Genomic DNA, 24,997 nt, shown 5'->3' on the forward strand with positions numbered 1-24,997 from the left:
TTGTAACTTGGAAATAATACTTAAAAGGAAACACTACTTCAGTGTGATGGACAAAAGTAACAATAACTCATTTTTTAAACACTGGCAAGTTAACTGTGCTCTCATTCTGGTTTTGCCTGCCTGCTTCTTTCTCTCCTTCCTAAGGGAAGGAATGGGAACCAGCTCTAGAACGCCCCTCTACTTGACAACTTTTCACTCATTTAGCCCCAGATTCAAACACTTCTACTGGCTGCTATGCAGACAATATAACATTTGAAAAGATCAAGAATTAAATTATGAACTCATACAGAAGAAAAGTGGGGTGAAAAGGAGGAGACAATGGAAGCTCTGCTGTAGCAACCATTTTAATACACCTCTCCAAAGAAGAGCTGAGAGTATTTACAGTCTCCTTCAAAGCATTAAGTCAAATTCTCACTCTAATTAGAATCACCAACTATTGTAATAATCCTTTTGTGTTGATCCAAACCTGTAGAGATTCATGGCTTTGTGTCAGGCAGGGTGGTTCATTGAGCAGAGATTTATCCCAATTGGGTGTTCCTTCTGGAGGATTTTCCTGCCAACTCTCTACGAATTCTGTTACATCATCTGTCAGTTTTCCTAAACAAGACACACAGAATCACACAGTGACTCGGAAGAACAATGTTTCTATAGGATTTCCCAGGGAAACATCTCAATCAAAATATCACATTAAACAGAGTGCCAAACCCTTCCTGCAACTAAATGAATCAACTATTAGTCTGAAGACAATCTGGTCCTTTTCAGAAACAAAAATACATTTAAAAGGGACTATAGTAGGAAGGCTTTAGAATGGCAGAAAGAAGCTTACTCATGCGAATTGGCAAGGAAGGACTTTAGGGAGCAGGACTGTGCCTGCCACAGTCCTTCAATGGAAGAAAGGAAAGAAAAGCTGTAATAAACTGTATATACATAGGTCTATGCTGTTACTTTATATGAAACTCCCAACAGAGAGTCTAAAACCCAAGAAAAATGAGGCGTTCCTGAGTCACTGCAAGGGTACAAAATGATTGTATACATTAACCAAGTAAAGGTGTGATTTTTTTCACATAAGTAGAAATGTCCACACTAGCTTTAAACTAGCTAAGAAAGGTATTATCCATCATAGACAAGCGGTGACATTGATTACTACTTGGATTACCCACGAATGCATATCTTGCATATCTTTATTACTACTGCTCCCCAATCTGATTGGATAAAGCAGCGTATCGACTTGGGCTACAATCACAGCTTTATGCGACTGAGATATCCTGAGAAAGGTGAGATGGTAGAGGAAAGTCTCTGAAGGCAATGATGACAATGAGCTATTGATCTTTGTATTATTTTAAGCATTTTGATTTAGTGAGCAAACTATTCAATGGGGGTAAGAGCTGATATTAGTGCAGGGCTGATGCCTTCTAAAATTGAGTGGCACACAAACAACAGAGAAAGCCTACTACATATTGTACTCTGAGCTTTGAAGCAGTACTCTACAGAAATACCCTAATTTTAAAGAGGAGGAGCAAAGAGTTAAACAGCCCAAAGCAATGATTTCCGAAAGTTTTTATCACCTAACTTGAGATATCTTTCAAGGGGCCTGGTTTTTCCCCCAGTTCTTTTTATTTTATAGAGGTCTTCGTTTGGTATTTATTGAAAGCCAAAACTATTAGAAGTATCTGAAGTTGGTATGCCAGGATCACTGGTCACTTCTGAAAGTGTTAGCATAAACAAAGTGCCAGATCGAATGAGATTTGGCAGCCTTCATCAATTTGATTTACTAATTAAAATTATATATTAATTTCCAATAGCAATGCCTCAACCTTCCATAGGCTCCTATATAAAATTGCTAATAGGGCAGTGAACATTTAAAAGTATATTTTACTTTTCAAGTCCTAGGAAACTGAAGTACAAATACCATTGTAAGTAACGGAGTAAGACAGCTTTTTCTCATACTTTTTAAAGATCTTCCTCCTCAGAGCCCCATCTATATTGAAATTGTCCCTCTTCACTAAACAATATCATCTACCAGAAGTATTTCTATATCATATTTTCCACTTGAAAAGTTGCCCGTCTTATATTCAATTAGCATTACAATTAAAAACTAAGCAAAGTAACATTTAGTTCACCTGAAAAAAAACCCTGTATTAACACAAGAGGAAGTATTTTAAATACTCACCATAACTAGTTTCAAGATCATCTTGCAGGATAGCATTATTGTTTCCACACAGTCCATGTGTTTTGCCCAGGTACTCTGGTGCCATTTTGATGTACACTGCAGACACACCATCCCAAGCCAGAGTAAATGCATACTGGTGCCTGACTAGGAAGTATCCAGCTAGCTTCTGGATGTGTAAGTTTCCAATAATATAGGGTAACTGTACTCTGAGAAATGAGACAGAATCAAAAACAACTTTAGATGAGAAAGTATCACTATTACAAATAAATTACTTGCTGATTTAATGTCTTCCTTATACATCTGAAAACCTCTGATACAAATATTGAGTAATTCCACTAAAAAAAAGATGAAGTGGCAAATAAGAGCAAAAAATCAAAGGATCAATGTCAACAGTTATGCTTCTTAATACTATGTACCACTCATTTAGATATCACCTTCCTCAGACACTACTCTGTAGATAGGAAGTAGTTACTACAGCTGTAGTCTGGATAGTTTCTTTTTTTTTTTTTCTTAAAGCTACCAGCAAATAAGTGATCTAGTTTACATCTCTGTTATCAAATCAGTACCATGAGATTAGTTCCAGTGTAACTACAGCATCAGAAACATGACTGCAATTACCCAAATCCTTTATAGGTGACTTCATTGCTCATCGTTATCTGTTCATCTCCAGAAAAGAATAAACTAATGGACCTTTTGCAGGAGTAAGGAGAAGAATGGCACTCAGGATCGTTATTCACCTGCCAAATAAAATTACTAGCGTCAAAGTCAAGATTTTAATCAAACTCTTCGTAACCCATGTTACACAACTAATACTCCCAATCCCACCCTCAGCACATGAACAAGTAGTTTGGTCCCACTCTTCCCAAAAAAACGAGTACAATTAGCACTCTTTTTAGAGTGGTATTTTCACAGCAGCAGCAGGTTTTGAAAGTACACACATCAGTTTCCTTCCAGCTATTTACCTTTTGTGCTATAGTAACTGGTAGCCCACATTACATTAGAATTACATCTAGATTACATTCCAGAACCCCATACTATCATTACAAGTTATTTTTAATCTCTAAATATTAATGCATTATTAGCAAGCTCAACAACAGTTAAAAGGAACATAGAAGTGCAGTCCCCTACCTGTATCGAAAAACTCTGTTCATCTAATTCAGTATGCCTCACAAGCACATATGTGGATTTCCCAGAAAAATAGTAATAGAGTCCATCAAAAGTTTCGAAATTATATTGACCCCATGTTCTGCATATATGATCTCTTTCAGCACCTGTATTATACACTAACAAAAGAAGAGTCACTTGAGAAGTACAACTGGTTTTGGGATTCAATCTGTAGTTGAGATGTATGTATGTGGTATGCTATGAAATATCACCACAGAAAAGAAAGGAAAAAATACTAGGACATGAAGGAACCTTTAAACAGAGGGTAGTCATTCTTGTAGTGGTGGGAACCTGAGTACAACCCCAGAAACCCAGTTAGTTTTCTCTCTTTACACACCTGTCTGGCATCTTGGTCCAGTTGCATTAAATCGACTGCAGTTGCACAGCTCTCTGTAGACACACTCACCTCCATTAAAACACGTAAGTGAACCTGAGTGGAAAAAACAAGGCATGTTAAACATAAATTATGGTAATTTTCATTCTTAAGACCCAGTTCTGTCACTGAACGTAACTCCATGAGGTTATGCAGGGTGAAGATTAGAAGGGCCAAAGCCCAACCAGAATTTAATCTGGCTACTGCTACTGCCATAAAAGACAACAAAAAATGTTTCTACAAACACATTAGCAACAAAAGGAGGGCTAAGGAGAATCTCCATCCTTTATTGGATGCAGGGGGAAACACAGTGACAAAGGGCAAGGAGAAGGCTGAGGTACTTAATACCTTCTTTGCCTCAGTCTTTAATAGTCAGACCAGTTGTTCTCTGGGTACCAGTCCCCTGAGCTGGAAGACAGGGCCAGGGAGCAGAATGAAGCCCCCGTAATCTATGGGGAAATGGTTAGCGACCTGCTACACCACCTAGACACACAAACAAGTCTATGAGGCCAGATGGGATCCACCTAAGGGTACTGAGGGAGCTGGGGGAAGTGCTTACCAAGCTACTTTCCATCATTTATCAGCAGTCCCAGCTAACCAGGGAGGTCCCAGTTGACTGCAGGTTAGCAAATGTGACGCCTATCAACAAGAACGGCCAGAAGGAGGATCCAGGGAACTACAGGCCTGCCAGTCTGACCTCCCCTGCTGGGGAAGGTTATGGAGCAGATCATCTTGACTGCCATCACACAGCACACACAGGACAACCAGGGGAGCAGGCCCAGTCAACATGGGTTTATGAAAGGCAGGTCCTGCTTGACAAACCTGATCTCCTTCTATGACAAGGTGACCTGCTTAGTGGATGAGGGAAAGGCTGCGGATGTTGTCTACCTGGACTTTAGTAAAGCCTTTGACACCATTTCCCACAGCATTCTCTTGGAGACACTGGCTGCTCATGGCTTGGATGGGTGTACTCTTTGCTGGGTAAAAAAACGGCTGGATGGCTGGGCCCAAAGAGTGGTGGTGAATGGAGTTAAATCCAGTTGGTGGCCATTCACAAGTGGTGTTCCCCAGGGCTCAGTATTGGTGCCAGTCCTGTTTAATGCTTTTATCAATGATCTGGACGAGGGGATCAAGTGCACCCTCAGTAAGTTTGCAGATGACACCAAGTTGGGCAGGAGTGTTGATCTACTGAAGGGTAGGAAGGCTTTACTGAGGGATCTGGACAGGCTGGATCAATGGGCCGAGGCCAACTGTACAAGGTTCAACAAGGCTCAGTGCCGGGTCCTGCACTTGGGTCACAACAACCCCATGCAACGCTACAGGCTTGGGGAGGAATGGCTGGAGAGCTGCCTGGCAGAAAAGGACCTGGGGGTGCTGGTCAACAGCCTGCTGAGTATGAGCCAGCAGTGTGCCCAGGCGGCCAAGAACGCCAATGGCATCCTGGCTTGTATCAGGAATAGTGTGGCCAGCAGGACCAGGGACGTGACCATCCCCCTGTACTTGGCACTGGTGAGGCCGCACCTCGAGTGCTGTGTTCAGTTTTGGGCCCCTCGCTACAAGAAGGCCATTGAGGGGCTGGAGCAACAAAGAGCAACAAAGCTGGTGAAGGGCCTAGAGCACAAGTGCTATAAGGAGCAGCTGAGGGAGCTGGGGTTGTTTAGCCTGGAGAAGAGGAGGCTGAGGGGAGACCTTATCACTCTCTACAACTACCTGAAAGGAGGGTGTAGCAAGGTGGGGGTCGGTCTCTTCTCCCAAGTAACAAGCAATAGGGCAAGAGGAAACAGTCTCCCCAGTTGCACCAGGGCAGGTTTAGGTTGGATAGAGGAAAAACTTCTTTACTGAAAGGGCAGTCAGGCACTGGACCAGGCTGCCCAGGGAAGTGGTTGAGTGTCCATCCCTGGAGGTATTTAAAAGATGGGTAGATGTGGTGCTTAGGGACACAGTTTAGCAGTGTTAGGTTAACAGTTGGACTTCATGATCTTAAAGGTCTTTTCCAACCTAAATAATTCTATGACTCCATGAATGATAGGATAATGCTGGCTTAGCATTTAAATGTCCAGGAGAATCCTACAGGCCTCCAGAAACAGGAAACATACTGCAAAAGCTTCACCTCAAGAAATACAACCAGATGAAGTAAATCTATTGCACCTTTAGAGAAGCCAAATCAAAATGGCTGTTATATCTGTTAGTCTGACACGTTTTTAGTCCCCTAAGCAATGAATAGAGTAAGTGAACAAGTATTACACAACAAAAAAGCGTGGTGCCTATATGCTTATATAAAAGCCTGCTACAAATAACACCATATGGATAAGCTCTACCCGGATGAGAGGATGCTACCCTAGAAATACAGATGTTGATATCTCAGGTGTAAATCTTTCAGATGCCCACCCTCCTTCCATCTTACAACTTTTAAGTATACCAAACCACAAACACATTCCATAAAGACACAGACCACTGCTCATTTCTGGTTTTAGAGAAAAACTTTTAAGAAAGGAAAAATTTAATGCTTAAGCCCTAACTTGCAATGAGAAGTTTGGGTTTGGGGGAGGGAGAGGCATTAGGTTTTTTACTTTTTATTTTCCCTGCAAAGATCTCCATCAAAATCTGACAAAACAAATATTCACAGTCTAAGGAAAGATGTGCACAAGCAGAAACAAAGCTTCTTGCTACTAAATTTAGACTTTGATTAAATGCTTTTCTAACAATTGTGATATATTCACTTATTTTGCTAATATTTGATCTTCTAAAGTTTAAGTCTCTTTAGGAAAGCATTTGAATTTTAATAATTGAGTATTAAGCAATCACAGTAATTCTTCTGTATGGAGAACAGAAACCGAGTCTGTATTTGTTGCAGACAAGCTGCTCAGAAGAAACTAATTCAGGAAGAGACAAACTGAAGACTCGGCTTTCTTGTTTTCTTTGTCTTTATAAACAACATAATTCTTGAGAAACAATCTTACATATGAATTTAAGTGCTGTCCTGAAAAACAGAATTCACAGAAAAAGATCTTTTCTCCCATTTCGGTAAAACCCTTGTTTATGAAATATCTAATCATCAGTAGTATACACAGAAGTCTGAACATACCTAGATTACCTTCAGGCTTTTGAGAAAACTTTGCTAAAGAGGGTCTGAAGCTTTGCTGATGCAGGCAAAATAAAGCAAGCTCCATCTCTGACAATCCAAATAAACTCTGCAATTGATTCAGTCTTGACAGAATTAGACTTCAGAGGAAAGCCTTCTAGGATATGGACCACTGTTTTATGATTTCATGGGTCACACCATCTTTAGGTTTTGTTCTCACTATTGGAATTCACTAAACATACATGAAAAGCACCAACATCAAAAGTAGATTCTGAACTACTTTACAGAATGGTTGAAATGCTTTTTTATAAACTGATGGCAAGGAAACAAATGCTTTCAAACAAGTCAAGAGTTGATCATTGACATCTTACTGCCATTGAATCGATGCCGAATTCTTGATTCCAGCAATAGCAACAGAAAAATAAATAAATTATAAAGCATCTTCTCCCTACCTAGTTTTTCTCCCCTCTTCTAGAAGCTCATTTTATTGATATTTTACCAATACCAATTTCCTACCAACATCTTTTATATTTTTTCACACACACCCCCCACCCCCTCAAAAAAAAAAAAAAAAAAAAGAAAAAGGATGCCACGCTGAAAAGAACAAGGCAGATAGGCAAGGTAAAAGAGAATGCTCCAAGCCTAGCTAGCCCAAATATCTAGGTCCTTTCCCTGCCTGGCCAGCATGAGTTCAATTTAAAAACTAATGCAAGCACCACGTAGAAAGGTCCCTACTTATTCTGACTGAGCTATCTCATTTACATACTCACAGTGACCAATCTTGTCACTAATGCAAAAGCCTTATTCCTCTTGTCAAGAGAGGCAGACATTGATCTCTTTCATCTTGACTGTTGCAAGACCTGTGTAACCAGAGCTCAGGTCTCTGTTCTTTGCTTCTCTAAGATTATGCCCTGTCCAGTTACAATAATCTGCAATTAGACTGCAAGTCATGTTCCTCTTAGCTGTAGAGGAAGTCATCCCCCTTTTGATGTTTCAGGTTGAATGATTCCCCTTTAAGCATGGCTCAGGTAACCTGCTTTGAGCCACATTTATTCAGATTGTGCACACAGCTGATGTGGGGACCCTTGCTGTGACTGTGAAGAATCTCCCTTGTTCCCTTCTAGAGAAAGGGAGGTAGTCAAATCTGAATTGGAAGTCAAATGACTCAATGATGAGCTTTTTCCTCTTTATGAAGTTCTCTTCTGTCTGTGCATGTATGATTCTAAGAAAACATGATAAATGTAGCTCTTGTATTTGCTTACATCGCTTTTTACATCACTATAGTATCTTTCCTTACACTGCATAAAATAGCTCTGTGTGCAAATATTAGTTATCCTTAACCAGGTAATGAGAGAAATAGTGTTGATTCAGATCACATTTAGTGATCTTACCACTGCAAATAATGTGGCCTCCTTTAATCATCCAATTTGCTCAGTTAACACAGAAATACTTCCTCAGGTATCCAGAATAAACATCCTATAACAAAAGGTTCACTCTGATCTTTGTCATTAAAGGAATATAAGCTCCCTAAATACGCTAACCCATGTCATCTTATCACAAGCTTAGGTCCCTCCTAGGGACATGAGAAACATAGTAACACCTGCAGAAAGGTCATAAACATCAAGACTAAGTGAAAGTTAAAATTAGGAAAGGTTACAGAAGAATATTGTGTCCTTTGTTTACCTGAAAGTGACCTCTATTAAAAAAAATCCTTAGCTCCTCTTTTTCCTTTGACATTATGCCAGTTGAGTGCATTGGGTTGGAATCTGAAATCAAAAACTGGTGAGACTTTTCTAGAAGAACGTGGTAGGCCTAAGTAACAATGTGATTTTTAACCAGTGATGCCATTACAACCTGCAAGTCACTCTGATAGTATGACCATTGTTGCCATGAAGCAACTCATCTCAAATTCCTTCTTCATTGAACAGTGTGAAGACTTGGGATCATCCTATAACACAGGTCTGAATTCTTCTCTGCTCCTCTCATTGCTTAAATATTCTAACCACCTGGTAATTACTGAATAGGCTGCGACCCCACTCAATATGCGGATAGGGTTATTTTAGTCCCTTGGGCACCTGGTCCTCCATTTAGTTCATCCCCCTTCTTTATTCTTCAGTGTCAGGCAGTGAGAGCCTTCAGTCCAGAGCTAGCATCCTGTAAGCAGTAGCAGAACCTCATGCCCGTTATTTATCACAGCCTTTGAAAAAGTGAGACTGTAAATCTAGCTTGTTTGATTTCATTGCAAGTGTTTCTGGACTTAAGTGTCCCAGCTTCACAGAGATGATTATTGCTGTTGCTCTCTGAAAAGAGATGCTTTAATAGCATCATGTAGACCTGACAAGAGGAAGTTCCAAAATCCATTTTAAAATACAATACGGTCCCACCCAACTCTGGCTTGCCTTTCAAATGTTCTTCACCTGGGCTCCAAGCACAGTTCTGCTGATTTCATATGATAACTGTTCAAAGGCATTTTGCACCTTCATGAAAATAAGCATTTACTTTGAAATAGTATTATAGATGCAATATATTTTGTGGGTTTGTATATATGATATTGTGCCCACTTAGTTTATTATGCTTTCTTACATTACTACTTCTCTAATGAGCACTTAAGATCTCTTGAACTTATTTCAGTTGCAAACCAACTACATGTTCAGGTTTGCTCACCCATTATTTGTTCTTCCAATCTTCTAACATGTTTATTAGGAATAAAATAAGTACAGTTGAAAGTTCATGCTGAAGGGCTTCACATATAAATTAGCGAGATACAGTCACTAAACAGCTCTACTCCTGGAGCACAAAGAGGCAACTGCAAAGAAAGCATGTATCTGTATCCCATACAAAAGTTAAGATACTATATCAAAGTGACATCTAAATTAAAGTTTTTTTCACAAAAGCAAGCCAACACATTCAAGAACATGTCTGACTACTCAAATTACCACACACATCAACCTTGAAATGTTTGATTTTTTTCTTTTAACCATCACACCAATCCAGTTGCTCCAACTGAATTTTGACTGCATTGTAATACACTGTTATCATCAATACACTATTAATTCTTGAAGACTTGTGACTGATGTGGACCTTCCTGTGGGTATTTTTCTGTAAAACATTAAGCACTTATAGTGTTGGAATTCTGTATTTTGTTATTAAGACATAGCATGAAAAATTTGTTTAATGCAAATCATTGAAGACACATTTACTTTCAAGATACTCATTAGATTTACTTGGACAGAAAAGTTGAGGCATGAAAGATTAGAGATCTGAAAGTGATCAAGTTTTTACATAAGCTAGGTAGGTACAAGGTCCAGCCTGTTCCCTCCGCTCTTATGATTCTGCCCATTTACCAACTTTGGCCCAAACAGTTTCAGAGCTCCAGAGAGTCATTTACAGAAATAGTCAGAGACTTTCTAGTTTTCAGGATTCTTTAAAAGATGACATATTTTAAAAGCTTTATGCAAGTGTAGAGGAGAGGTCTGCCTGAAGGTTATCAAACTACTAAAAAGATCAATTATTTAAAAATCAGCAAATTTTATTCTGAAATGGAAAAGTGAAAAAACAAAGCTTGGGATAAGAATTTGCAAGAAACATCAACTAGGCCTATAGCCATGCACAAGAGAGTAGAAGGTATGCTTAAAACTGAATATTTACACTTTTGCTGTCAACATTCTTGCGTTTTATATTTTGTAACTCTGCATAATTTCCATTGCACACTTTCTCTAGAAAGCTTTCAGGTGTCCTTTTGACTATGGGAGAACTAATACAACACATATTTCTTGCATTATCTTTTATCCTTCAACTTCATAGTCTTTGAAAGCATCTGCCTGTAACAGCACAAGTTTTTTGTGGCATACAGGCTTCAACAGGATGCAATACAACCTTGAGATGAGGACAAAGATCTCATTACACCGGGATGTAAAATTTTCCTTTTTGAGATTCTGAGGTGAATGAGTAGAACGTAATTTTAATCCTTCAATACTAAGAGCCTTCCAGTTAGCTGCAGATTTTCTGCTCTGGTGCATCTCTTGAAATCAGCATACATATTGTAAGGGACAAGTATCTTCTATAGCAACAGTGACTTCAAACATTAAAGACTCACGCCTGCTACAGCATTTCAACACAAGAAAATTTGACGTGTTTAGCCTAGTAGGAATTTTCAGCAGTAGTTTGGAACTTACTTCCAGAAATAATGTTTTGCCTGTATCAGGTTCCTAATATGCATTAGCCCTGGAGTTTTTTTGCTTGGGTTGTTGTTTGTTTTGGTCTTTTTAAACTTTCCATGAAAAAAACAGATTTGTGTGGAAGGAAGTTACAAGTTTAACAGCTGTGTAAACTACATGTTAATTGTTGTCAATTACTCTGATACACATTTCAAAACTCAAATCCCATATTCCCTAGGTACAAGAAACTAATACAAGATTTTATCTCTTGGCATTTACTTGTATTATACCAACTTTTTTGTTCCATTGACATGTAAGACTTTACATTGCTTTCTAAACTGCTTTCAATTGACTAATAAAACACAAAGGTAAAGAGATGTATTGCACAATAAATCATGCACCCATCATACAAATTCCACACAAAACATGTTGGTTATCGATATATACAGAGTTATAGGAAGCAAGAAAAATATGTTATTGCAACAAGTATTCACTGTAACAGGATGAAATATATATAAGTCCGTTACTGTCAGTTTTCCAAGTATGTCGCAGAATAATTTTCACAAGGACATCACTAAACTGGAGAAAGAAACCAATAACGTACCTTGCTGGTTTTTAAAAAAAAAAAAAAAAAAAAAAAAAGCTTTACTATTTCATATATCCCCAGACTGGTGCAAATCCCAGTCCATGGGCAGAGCTATAGCAGCTTGCATCTCTCCAAATAGGAAGGGCCAAAACAAAACTATTGTTTAAGCATTTAGAGCATGTTACCAAAACTCTTGCAGGAAGCAGATCAGGCTGTTCTTTTGCTTTGTTTTTAATGTCTTTTGCAAACAGACAACAATGGATTCCATTTCCCACACAGAGTTTACTGGGATTTAAAAAGGAAACTTCCAAGTCTAGGTGTTCCACTGTTTAAAGAGTTTAATAATCCTGATTTTATTTGCCTTCAAGTATGGGCAATCAATAATTTTTAAAGCATGTCTCCAACAACATTGTCTTGCCAAAGTAAGTACATCAGAAATAGAAAATCCTTATGAAATATTTTTGCCCCATAAAAACATGAGTTAGAAAGAAACGAGGAAGTTTATCCTATTACATCTGGAGAAGGCAATGAAACCTAATTCTTGCCATCATAACTACATCCTCCTTTAAAAGCTTAGACACATGATGAGTTAGCATGAGATACTTGCTACCCATTTCATTCTCCCTCCTTCTAGATTTGTTCTTCCCTTTCTTAAATATTAGGCCTATTTAAGAAGAAAAACTTACACATAAACCCTTTTCAAGAGTTCTGTTAAAATAGCACAATACATCTTAAAAGTCTTTTTTCTAGCTAGTTGTTCTGAAGCAGAACATGAAATCCACTAGTCTCATTAAAGGAATTTTCACTTGGCAAAAAAAATAAACCCAGGGAACCAAAAAATTATTGTGGCAATTAATTTCTCAGCACAATTTGCACATCTTCTCTTTGGAAGCTGCTTTATTCAGTTAAAAAAAAAATAGAGCTAAAAAAGAACTACTACTTAGTCAATAAGCTGGTATAATCCCTCAAAAGCAGAGGGAGTTTTACTGGTATAGAGTGCTATACTTGTAGAGAAATTTTATCATATACTCTCTCTCTCTCTCTGATATTTTTCATATATTGGAGAGGTTCATAAGTAACAGTTTTTATTTGAGTAATATTATGCTTCTCTAAACCCTTCTATTATTTTTCCACATTCAGCTACGCACTTCTCAAAAGCCTCTGAAAACAGTATGTATTACAGAAATTAAAAGCTTTTGGAGATGACACAACCCTAATCACAATTGATAAGAGTCCAGTCCACACATCAGTCTTGCATTTTGTGCTATAAAGCCAGGGGATGCAAACCCAGACTATTCAGTATTAGGTAGCTCCTATGTCCAATGCAATGAATCAGGCTGACTGAAGAGAAACTAGAGGTTTTGCATCACTAACTAAAATTACTCTGGATTACTTTGCCTCATGTTTCTCCTTTCTACAAGACAAGCATGACACAGGCTCTACAAAAGAGCTAACACAGAGGATCTCTACCCTTGAGCAAAGAGATTTAAGCCTGTCCACTGATGAAAATAAGATAAATCAAAAAAGACATGATGCAAATTCCTCAAGCAAATGACCACCACAGCAAGCTGGTGCCTAAGAGTACCTCATATTGCTAACCCATAGATTACACACACAAAAAGCATCCATATATCACCTCAGCAAAAAAGTAACAAAGGAAAAACCTCCAAGCACAGAAGAAATACAGGACAGGTAATTTAATGGCATCTAGGCAGAAATCTACATCTTTAGGTATGTCACTACAAGAGCAGATTGCCCTGCTGAAAGCTCTTTGTTAGAAAAACTGCAGTTAGACACAGTCTTTCAAATGATCAAAGCAGAACCAGATGTAAACTTAAAGCTAGGTCAAACCCCATGATAGACGGTCATACTCCTGTAGTCCTTTGAGACCAATCAAGGTAGAGCTCCTTTACCCTGAAGGCCTGTATCAGCTATTTTAGGTTTTTTTTTTTTTCCTTCATAAAAATAATTAAATTATGCAGAATATAGCAGACAATTGAAGTTGTTTCATGTGAAAACATAAATAACTTACTAGATGGTCCACATTTCATATTGTGAAGTCTCCTGTTCCAAGATAACGATATTGTAGTAGATGAAGCATTAGAAACTGCCATTCCAGATGCCTTTCAGAAAGAACAAAAAAAAAAAAAAATCAGCAGCTATAACCAAGAATCTTAAAAATCTCTTCACAGTCTATCAGCAAATGTCCCATTTTTATTAAGCTCACTGCTTCATATTGGCTTACTACAAAGATACCAAAAAACACCATTGTAAAGTAAAAAGTATAGTCACTCTGCTCAAGACTCCAGCAAAGGAGCATCAAAGTACATTATGCCCAAAGACAGCAGGCAGATTTTAAGCCAATTAAGCCAAAATGCCTATCCAAACACTGTCCTCTGTGCCCTTCTCCATACTCCTTTTACTCTCAATTACAGCCTCTATACCAACATAATTCTGAGTGTAAACATTCTGCTGTTTTGGAAATTCTTATCACTCAGTTACAGTTATTTAAAATAATTTTAAAGTATATGCATGCATAAATCACTAAACAGCATAAAAAAAGTCATGTAAGGTCCTAAATTCACCTATTTTCCAAGAACCTGATCCAAAACCCAGCAAAATCAACAGGGTTTTTGTGGTGGTTTTGTTTGTTTAAAAAAATCATTAACACCCAAGTTATTTTTCAAAACATTTCCTACCTTCTCCTGAATCTTTTCCTGTTGTTCTAGCATTCAGAAATATATGACAGAATAAACCTTTTATTCTCTTGTGTTTCCTTTCTCATAAGCACTTCTGCCTTCAACAGTCAGCAGCAAGATATATTGAGTTTTCTTGTGTTAATTCTCAATATTGTGAACGAAGCTTTCTTTTTCTCCAATAAATTGCCCTTTAGAATCCTAGTGTTTCTAGCCTGTTACACTTTGTAATCATTTTTATAAATTGGTATGTCATGATAATGTTGACTCCCCTCCTCATTCTTGCCATATTCATCTATTAATCCAACTTCCACTTCATTCTTCCATCTAGCAGTGGTGCCAGTCACAATCCCTCCACTCTCTTTCTGAACTCAAATTATTTACACAGTGGCACCTGTATCACTTCTGAACCAGGAGCAGTACTGAGTCTCACCAGAGTACCATGACAGGAACTCAAATCAATACATTGCAGGGCAAGGGAGGAAGAACCCACAGGTTAGTTGTTAACGGCTTAAATATCAGTCATGGTCACTAGTCATCCGACAGCTTCTAGGTAAATTGGAGGGACAACATTCTTACACCATTTTACCCAAGGATGGTGCATAGTTTAGGCATGACGTGTGAACGTACGAGTTCCTTCCTATCTCCTTGCAAGTACAAAGTTTTAGCACTTTACTTCTAAATTCATGACCTTGTCTACCCCATTTACAGAGAAGTGGGACTAGGTACAAACTCAGTCATTTATACAGAGGTACTGTAGGTAGTATTTTGGAAATTGCACTTTAAGATGCAGCTTCGAATGCCCAGGTTCAAGGAAACTGGTGAGCAAAGACAACCCATCTTAAAGGAAGCATTTTAATGACAGAAAGAAATAGGAGAGCACCTGAGCATGTATAACTTGTTTAATATTCTCCACAATTTTTCTTCAAGAGGAAACAATATCCAAGACAATTTATGTATTACTCAGAAAATATTTTCTATACCAGCTCTTGTAGAAAATATGCTTTAAGGAAATAATATTAGCTTATGGTTTTAGTACACACAAAACAACCAGTCATGTAAAATGTACTATCATGCAGAAGGGAAAGCAGTATCAGCATTGATCTATAAAGGTGCCATAAAGAGTTCTTCAAAACTTAAACACTTGCACTTCCTTAAAAAAAAAAAAAAAGCCAGCAATACATCAAATCACAAAAGCTAATTCAGCCTATATCATCTGCTTGAGAAAACAGAAGAGCAGACCTGCTTAGCCAAGTTACAAAAATCTGTTGATATTTTGTCATGATGTGGTTATATTGCCATGCTCATGACAGGTAGAAGTACACCGCCTAATTAGTATGCCTTTGTTAAAACCACATTGCTCAACTTCTCCATAACCTTCTATCTTTGTTCTAGAGCTGCCCACATCTAGGCTGAGTAACATTTTTCACAATTTAACATGAACTTCTCAATCCTCAGAAGCCAATGACTTATGATAGTAAGTTTATCCTTATTAACAAAGCATCTAATTACATTTATCTAGTTTACTTAATACAGTAACACAAATGTTACAGCCATTTCATATTATTTCTTCACCTCATGGAGAACAGCAGCTATATGCTCTAAAATGTTCATATTTCAGTGACACGTTAATTACAAAATACAGTTTTCATTAGGGAAAATTAAGTGACAAATACAGTATCTGTTAATAAACAGCATTAGCTACAATGCATGATGTCTACAGTGATACAAATAACTGAGCAAAATATTTCCAAAATAACATTACAAACACCACCAGCTATGCCTACATAATTTTACCTAAGGACTTCGTTAGATTTATTGCATTTAATTTTCATGCCCTAGAGTTTTAGTATTCAAATTTCCCAGCCCTGTGCATGATTCTGTAAAGTACTTTTAAAATAGCAGGTGTTTTCTGTGTTCTAAATACCTACTTAGACAATTGACTGAAAACTGATCTTGGAAGCTATGTAATTAAGTCTTCATGGACATAAAATTCTGCAGAGGGCTTAACCCCCATAGCTTAGTGTTGCTTTACCTCGTCCTCTTGAGAAAGCTTATTAAAAGCATGAACATGTAAAAACGTGTTATTGTTAGTTTTAGACAGTTCAAATGGCTAGAATAACTCCTCTTCAGGTTCTTACCTTTTTAAAACTAATATTGAATTTTTCCCCCCCCCCCCCCTTTCTCCTAAGCATATTTCTTAACTGAAGCTTTCTGCTCAGTAGGCTAGCACAGAAGGAAACAAAGAGCCTATTACTGAATCTTGAATTCTTGGAGGGAACTTCAATTCGGAAGCATTTGCTTTTATCGGTGGTTGATTTTGTTACCTGTTTGCAGTTATGTGGTACATTTTTGTCTCTGCTAGCTTTTCCCAGGAAAGGCAGAGAGAAAGCAGAAAGAAAGGCAACTCTTCTGCAGAGCCATGAACAAGGGCTACAAAGCAACCTTTCCTCTTCCCACCCTCAAACAAGGGGGCAGGAACCACACACCCTAATTACATTTCAGCAACACACCACAAGTGATACAGTCAGGTTGCCAAGATAAATCACATCCAAAAACCAGTACTGAGTTGTAGCGATCTGATACTGCCAGCTCATTTACTTTTACTGAGAAGTGAAAAGGCTCCCAAGAAAGCAATTATTGCTGGATGAGCCAGACCAGACCTCAGCTTTCCTTGGAGCAAGGCTGCTTCATACATAGTGCATACAGCATAGTATATACATATTATACATAGTATAATACATAGCGCATCAAGCACTGTATTGCTAGCCGGTCGAGGGAGGCGGTTGTCCTCATCTACTCTGCACTGGTGTGGCCTCATCTTGAGCACTGTGTGCAGTTTTGGGCACCACAGTACAAAAAGGATATGAAGCTACTAGAGAGCGTCCAGAGGAGAGCCACAAAGATGGTAAAGGGTTTAGAGGGGAAGCCGTACAAGGAGCGGCTGAAGTCACTTGGTCTGTTCAGCCTGGAGAAGAGGAGACTGAGGGGAGACCTCATCGCAGTCTGCAGCTTCCTCACAAGGGAAGGAGGAGAGGCAGGTGCTGATCTCTTCTCCCTGGCGACCAACGATAGGACCCGAGGGAACGGCAGGAAGATATGCCAGGGGAGGTCTAGGTTGGACATCAGGAAAAGGTTCTTCACCCAAAGGGTAGCGGAGCACTGAACAGGCTCCCCCGGGAAGTAGTCACAACGCCAAGCCTGACAATATTCAGGACGCATTTGGACAACACCCTCAGACCTATGGTGTGAATTTTGGGGTTGTCCTATGCAGGGACAGGAGTTGGACTTGATGATTCTTGTGGATCTCTTCCAACTCGGGACATTCTATGATACAACATATAACTATTTCTGAACAAGCTGAAGCTCTAACTACTGTCTTCTCTCACAACTTAAATGCCTTAAACCCCAAGTTTCCTTCCATTCATGACTGACACTCCTTATGGCTGGGATAAAACACATATTCAATGCTGTTTGAAGGACAAGCCCTGAAGAATCACAAAGGGTAGAACAGCCATCAGAAATACGGATGGCATTATAGTAACATACAGATATATTCAGATAAGATACGAGAAACATTATCCCGATGACAACCAGACCACCTGTCCCTCAGACCGGCGCCGTCAACCACCCCTCAGAGAGGCCTCGCCAGGCAGCGGCGCAGCGCGGGAAAGCCCGGCGCCATCTTGGGTCACGAGCGACGGCACCGCGTCGCCTCTTCAGCCCTGGTCGCACGGCGTTCGAGGTACCCGGCCGCGGGAAGCGGCTGCTCTCCTCGCGGGGGCTCCTCAGAGCAAAGCCGCACGTCCCGGCAGCCTCGGCCCCCCCGAGGAGGCGCCGCAGCCCGCCCGGCCCCACCGCCCAGCCCCGCCGTGCCCGCCCCTCACAGCGCCCGGCCCGCGTCCCCTACCTGCGTCGCCGCGGCGAGGCCGCCCCCTGTCCGAGGTCCCGCGACGCCGGCTCTGTTGAGGGCAGGAGAACAAGGCAGGGTTTGCTCGGCCCAGGCAGCCCACCCCACCCGGCCCGCCTCAGGGCTGCCGCCCGCCCGGCCGCGGACCGCGGCGGCGAGGAAGGAGCCCCGGCTGGCTCTTACCTGGAGAGCGGTAGGTCCCCGCCAACGGGGAGCTGCGCCCGGGCACCCTGTGGAGACAGGGCTGGAAGGCAAAGGCGGCAGGTTAGCGACGGCCGGGACTGACCTCTCCTCCCTCCCGTCCCGTCCCGTCCCCGCGCCCTGCCCGGCGGGGGGCTCACCTGGCAGCAGCCAGGCGCACAGGAGCGCCCCGAGGAGGAGCCGGGCCTCCATGTGGGCTGGCGGTCAGCGGCTTCCCGCGGAGCTGCGGCCCTCAGCGCCAGCCGCTACCTGCACCCTGGGCTCATCCCGCCCTCCCGGGCGTGGCGGCCGGGGGGTTTATCAGCCGCCTGCCCGTCTCCACCCCCGGCCCTTCCCCGAGCACCCACCCCAGACACCGCCCCTCGCCCTGCCGCGGAGCCCCCGGCCCCAGGCCGGCTGCTGCCCCCGCAGCCGGGCGGTTCCGGCCCCACTGGCGCTTCTGCCTGACTGCCCGTGCCGGGCGCTGACCTCGCCGGCTCCTCACGTTTATTTCCACTTTTCCGCCCTTGTGGGGTTCAGGAAACGATTAGCGGTCACGGCTTCTCAGCAGGAGCTGAGACCTCCGCGGTGGGGTGCGGTGTGAGGCTGTTCCCAGCCTCTAACGCGAACAGACCCGGGGCCTTGCCTTTGCTCCTGGGAATGTCGCACGACTGAAAACTGCCAGCTTGCGGAGAGCTGCCTGCTTGTGCTGAGGCAGCAAACGCTGTCGATGCTTAACACGGAGCGTTGACCCCGACCCGCTGAAACAGGTGTCAGAACTTGAGTAATGAAAGGCATGAGTAAGACATGAACTGAATGCAGCATGCAGCTAATGTGTATGGATTATTTCCGTAGCTTCTGAGAACTATTTTTTACTATAAATTCACACTCTTGAACTTGGAGTTCTCTCTGGACCCTTTTCCAGGTTTCTTCATCTTCTTTTTTTTTTTTTTTCCCTTGTGATTACCTTCCATTATTCTTCTTCCCTTTTCTCTTCCCTCTTCCTATTGCTGTTCCTTTTTTCTGTTCTTTTCCCTTTCCCATCTGCTGCTGCCTCTCTCCCCATCGTTCTTCAGGTTTGCATATCTTATAACAGCAGCTTTAGAAGCTGCCCATACCAGGTGAGAAACTGTCTCAGATGAAAAGGGGCCTTTTCTGACTGCTTTGGGAAGTCTGTTAACAGTAAGTCATTAAAAAGATCTCTTTTCTGCCTTTGTAATTTGTCCCTGTGGATTGTGTTTCTTGCTGCAACAAGTGTTTCATTTCTAATGAAATGATGGAAAACTAGTGATGTTTTCACTGAGAATTCTGTTCTCTCCTGTAAATGTTGGAGGGAGAATGTGTATGAGAGAAAAGAAAGTGAGACAGAAAAGATACTCTTTAACTTCAGCACAGCCTTTTCCCAATAACCCCAAACAGATTTTTAGAATAATGTGCTAGCCTCGGCCCGTAGCAGAGCGCATCTACTCTGAAAGCACCATGCACTTGGCTTTGGTGTACTTTCTCTGATCCAGATTACATTAATGGAAGTAGAGAAAGATAAAAAGCAACAGGAATCAGTTTACACAACACACGTTTTAATGTATTTCTTTGCCTACTAAATAGTCTGCCCACTTTATTCATTTTCCCTTAATGCTACAAGTAACAAACAATAGCTGAAACTAGTTTAAAACTAATTTAGATGCAATTTGATTTCCTGCTATGAAAGATTTCATTATCCAAAACTAATAAACAGTCATAATTGTACCATCTTTTAATATGACATGTTTGAAGTAATGGAAACTCCAAAACTATCTCATAAATTTTCTGATTATCAAACTTCCAGTATTGGAGCATGGGATAGCTTTGTGGGTTTGTTTGCTTCGTATTTATGCAGTGTAGAGCACAGGAATTCATGTAACAGAGCAGACTAACAGCCCACCAAGTTCGTTATCCTTTCTGCGGTGTCTCCTTCACCTGACTATTCAGGGGAGTTTTCACATCACCAAATGAACTTAACTCCACAATATTTTACTACATGGAGCTGTTTCTGACTCCTGGAAAACTTATCTATATGATAAAAAGTCATTTCTTTCAAATGGGCATAACTTTCTGCTTGTAAATGATCTATTCCCATAAAGTCTTCCAGAAGCGATTGATAGATATCAATGACTGTTATAGTCTATATGTAAATTTAAAGGAAACATACATGATATCTTATGTGTCCTTTAAATTTTACATATCTCCTTCCTTCTTTTTTCAGATAAAAGACAATTTTATTTTGCATATGCAGGGAAGAAATTCTATAGCAGTATGTCTAATGCTTGGATAGAATAGATTTTCAATATTGTGTGGTACTGGAACTTGTCTTAGGTAGGAGACAAATGATTTGTGTACTTCTAGTTGCACCTCTAAGAGAAAATTGTTTCCTGAAACAGTTTTTGTGTTTGTTTGTACACAGGCTTAAAATGCATTCGTCTCTTATTCCTGACACCTGATATGAGAAATGTGTAGTGTCCATACCATTGAAATGTTCCGATACAGCAAAGCCGTCTTCTGAAAGGGGTAAGACCAATTTCTAAAGGAGCTGGTGTAGCTTATGAAGGTTATCACACAGGAATAATAAAACAGATTCCAGTTTGTATTTGGCAGTATGGAACTTTTTTCGTCATGCCTTTGTATGTATTCATACAAGTTTCCACTCTGTTGGAAGGAGGAGCAGGTAAGCTACCTGTGCTGACGTAAACCTGTTCTCTCTGGAGTTGCGTGGGTAGAGCTAATTCTGCAGGGAGGCTGAGGGACATAGGCTAGCTGATCTCCTCCACTCGCTTCCAGCCTTGATCGCAGAATATTATTGTGTACCACATTAGGGAAAGTGGGAGAAGAACCAGCCCAAGACAAAATTACCTAAAAGAGATTACTCTGAAATAGGCTCCTTTTCAGGTACTCTGAGCTTGGTTCTTACGCAGTTACTCACAGCAGGCGTGTCGGAGGCTGCCTTTGTAAGCAACAATATTTGTTAGTGGGAAAGGCTGGTGGAAATCGGACTTAAACAGTGATACATCAGATTCACCCTGCTGACCTAAAAATAGAAAACTGAGATTATTTACAGTAGAGCAATTTATTGAAGCAAATTATTCTTTTTTTTTTTTCCTCCAGGTATTAGCATGCTTTAAATTTCAAATCTTCGTGCTTTTCTTAAATAGTAGGGCTAGTGACATACGTACCTACAAATACAAAAGAGAAGTTTGGACTTGAGCTCTGTGCTGTATGAAACGCACCAGTTGTAAAAATCAGCCCAGGGAAAAGGCGGCCGGTGCAAGGCCAGGTAACACGCACACGGGGGCGGGGGGAGGGGGGGGCTTTTCTTTTCCTTTTATTTTTTCTTTCTCTTTTACTTTCTCTTGCTTTGGCCAAAACCTGGGGTGGCAGGGAGGCTACCGCTGCCCGGCGGCTCGTACCGCTAAAGCGGCGAGACCGGGGAGCAGCGGCGGCGGCGGACGAGGGCCGGGGATGCTGTAGGCGGCGGCGGCCGAGAGCGACGGGCGCGCCTCCCGCCGCCCCGGGGCGCGGCCTCGCCCGCGCAGCCGCTCCGCGCAGCGCCCGCAGCCGCGCAGCGCCCGCAGCCCGCGCACCATGGAGCGCCGGGTCGCCCGTGAGTTCCGGCACAAGGTGAGCGAGCGGGGCCGCGGGGCCCGCGGACACCCGGGGTCGGTTCACCGGGCGAGCACAGGCTGCGGGCAGAGCTGCTCCCCCGCGGCCTGGAGGGAGGCGCAGCGCCGGGCTGGGGCACGGCTGCGGGCGCCGGGAGGGCCCGGGGCGGCCCGGGGCGTGCTGCCGGCGCTGCCCGCGCTGCCCGCGGCTGGCCGCTGCCTGTCTGCCAGAGGGAGCGGCGGGGAAGGGAGAAGCTCGGGGAACTTGGTGCTGCCTTGCCAATGGCGTGGAAAAGCCCGAGGCAGCCTCCTGTGAGAGGGTGGTTGTACAACTTAAAACCCTTAAAATGGGAAAGAGAGAAGATGAAGAACATTCCCCGATGCATGAGCTTTTCCAGAGCTCGATACAATGTATTTTATTTTAATATATATAAAAAACGTTGTACCCAGTCGAGTTCAGGGAAGGCAAAAGTGCAGGTGCTGAAGTCCAGGCCCAGGCAGTTCACGTTTGCAGTCCTGCGCGCTGCCAGCCGCTGCTCAGGCAACTTGAGTTCCACCTTAACATTCACGAGTGCAATTGTGCATGTGCAGTCATGTGCAAATGCACTTGATACATACAGCGACTCAATCTGCCTGGCATGTCATTTTGTCATTTACCCATTTAAATAATTGTGCTCAGCAGAGTTCGAAACTGTATGACCAAAGTAAGCTCAAAAAGCTCTCTTTAAGGAAAGGAAGGGAAGAATGGTTTGTGCATTTAAGAGATGTTTTTGCGTAGCCATTTAGGACTCTCTCAGACTAAAGTTTTCAGTACTGTTTTGTGGGTTGTTTTGCGGGGGAGGTTGTGGTTGGTTTGGGGTTTTTTTTGGTTGGTTGGTTTGGTTTGTTTTTTTGTCAGCTAGGGAGTAGAATTTCTTTGAAGTAGTGTAATGTTGTGTTTTATAGAAGTATCACCTGGTAATAAAGCCATTAACGAAAGAATTGTTAGGATGAAGTAGAGGGGCTGCAAAAAACCACTTACATGACAAATTGAAGTTCAAAAACATTAAGGACTTGGATACTCCACAGTGATGACTGTAGCCATCTAGCAGGTTATTTCTGCCTTGCTACCTATTACTGTATAACTCAACAGTGGGTTGTGCAACATATCTATAAAGACTCTGGTTCCTAGGCGGGTGGTTACCATCTTGAACTTTAAACCTTTTCCCTTTCATTGCTGCTATAATTCATAAATCATTCTAGTCCCACCCCTGATAACATAAGACTTACTGTCAGCATTTGTTGGTGCAAGTAAGTAGGATGCACATCTGAGTGAAAACTTTATCTGAGTTAGAGGACACCAGGACAGGTCTTTTCTTTAAATTATTTTGTATCATCCTGCTTCTAGTGGCCCCTGTGGCAGTTTTAATGTCTTGGATACTTAAGTTTTCTGTGTCAAAGTAGTGAAAATGCTCCGCCAGAGTATCTGAGTTTCCTCAATGATTTGCCACTTTCATATTATTTTTTTCTTAGTAATTTTAATCAGTTCTCCCTATCAACCAAGCAGCAATGTAAAATATATAATATATACAAATATAGTGGCCAGTTCTTCCATTTCCCTCAATAGCTTTTCAAAGGCTGTGTAGCTTAATTAGAACTTTATATTATTCTTTGAAAGCTGACAGATTAGGCTAGTGCTACAGTAGTGCATTACTGTAATCTGAACTTTTTTCCACACCAAAAAGTGCTTTTTCCCCCCCACAACTACTCTTCTACTGAATAAACTTATATAGACTTGTTGCCAGATTTTATTTTTCTCTTGTATGTAGGTGCAGTTTTTGTGATGACTCCATATTAATTTCTATGAAAAACAGTGCAATTTATATAGTGAGAAATAGAGCATAAGCAACTCCTTATTTGTGTTCTAGGATTGTAAATTACACAAATACTTTGAAGATACCCTTAAATAATTACAGAAAGGTTGAGGTTGGAAGCAGCCTCTGGAGGTCATCTGCTCCAACCCCTCTGCTCAAGCAGGGCCACCTAGAGCAGGTTGCCCAGGACTCTGTCCAGATGATTTTTTTTAATATTCTTGGTTAAAAAGCTGTGAAATCATCTATCCCATATCTCCACAGTTATTTTCTCAAGAAATAGAGAGATACTAAAATAATTCTCTGATCCAAGTTACACCTTGTCACCACTGTTTGTTTTTTTTTTCTTAACATGCAGGGTCATGACCTTTTAGGGTTTATGAAATTAGAGTCAGCTCTTGGAAGCTGTTGATGAGCCTAGGTAAAGTGTATGTCTACACTAGGACTCTGTCCCAAGGAGTTAATGAATTAGGAAAATGGTAAAAGATGCAGGTGGCTACAATGAAGTGATAATTGGTGGAATAGAAGGCAACAGGAGAAGAATGACCTAATTAGAGAGATGGTCCAGGAAGATTAAGCCAGCTGTAGCATTCTGAATATATAAGAAGTTACTTGAGTGTTTTGTTTTTGTTGGAGGAGGAAGTTGCTGGTGTAGGGTGAGAAGTGTAGGAATCAAACAGGAAGACTGACTTGTGTGAGAAGAAAAGGCAGCATTTAGGTATGGCCCTCCAGTTCCTGAGAGAGAGTGGGGATGTGTCTATTAGCTAGCATATCAGAAGAAAAGTGTCATATTGTCACTGGTTGCTTTCCTGCTTGGGAGAAGAGATGGTGATGGTTTTGCTGTTTGCTGTGTAGGGTTGATGTGCTTAAACATTTAATGTTCTTCATGAGACACTGCTCCTGCAGTACCTTAGCTAGCACTAGGGGTTGAGTTCTGTATACCAGAACCAAAGCTGATTTATATGTTGTATTTTTCCTGAGGGGGAAGGGAAAAATGGGTGTTGGACTTAGTTTTCCATGTATCACCTTGCCTTGAGTTTGTGTACAGTATTGGTGAACCAGTCAGTTTTGATTGCAACCATTTTATTTCCTTTGAAGTCAGACTTTTTCTTCCATGTTTTGAAATTCACTCTGAATAGCTTGGTTTGCTCACTAGCATTACTGTCAAGCAGTCTTGTCCTGCATGTAGCTTTTTGG

At 41.3% G+C, this 24,997-nt stretch overlaps 2 protein-coding genes across 2 annotated transcripts in view; one reads left to right on the plus strand and one right to left on the minus strand.

The window, feature by feature from the left end:
- The window catches only part of OTOG (otogelin), a gene marked incomplete at both ends in the record, with an annotated part of 106,748 nt that extends 92,484 nt beyond the window's left edge, over positions 1-14,264 (minus strand). Inside the window, 7 exons of the mRNA XM_082317299.1 lie at positions 467-597; positions 2,171-2,376; positions 2,789-2,907; positions 3,299-3,453; positions 3,672-3,764; positions 13,565-13,655; positions 14,232-14,264. Coding sequence (XP_082173425.1) covers positions 467-597; positions 2,171-2,376; positions 2,789-2,907; positions 3,299-3,453; positions 3,672-3,764; positions 13,565-13,655; positions 14,232-14,264 — 828 coding nt within the window. The remainder of the gene's footprint in view (positions 1-466; positions 598-2,170; positions 2,377-2,788; positions 2,908-3,298; positions 3,454-3,671; positions 3,765-13,564; positions 13,656-14,231) is intronic.
- A 7,669-nt stretch (positions 14,265-21,933) lies between these two features.
- USH1C (USH1 protein network component harmonin) overlaps positions 21,934-24,997 on the plus strand; it is a gene marked incomplete at both ends in the record, with an annotated part of 49,973 nt that continues 46,909 nt past the window's right edge. The window contains one exon of the mRNA XM_082316787.1: positions 21,934-21,969. Within this exon, the coding sequence (XP_082172913.1) occupies positions 21,934-21,969 (36 nt within the window). The remainder of the gene's footprint in view (positions 21,970-24,997) is intronic.

Source organism: Platalea leucorodia, assembly GCF_965183815.1.
Source record: "Platalea leucorodia genome assembly, chromosome: 7".
Taxonomy (NCBI): domain Eukaryota; kingdom Metazoa; phylum Chordata; class Aves; order Pelecaniformes; family Threskiornithidae; genus Platalea; species Platalea leucorodia.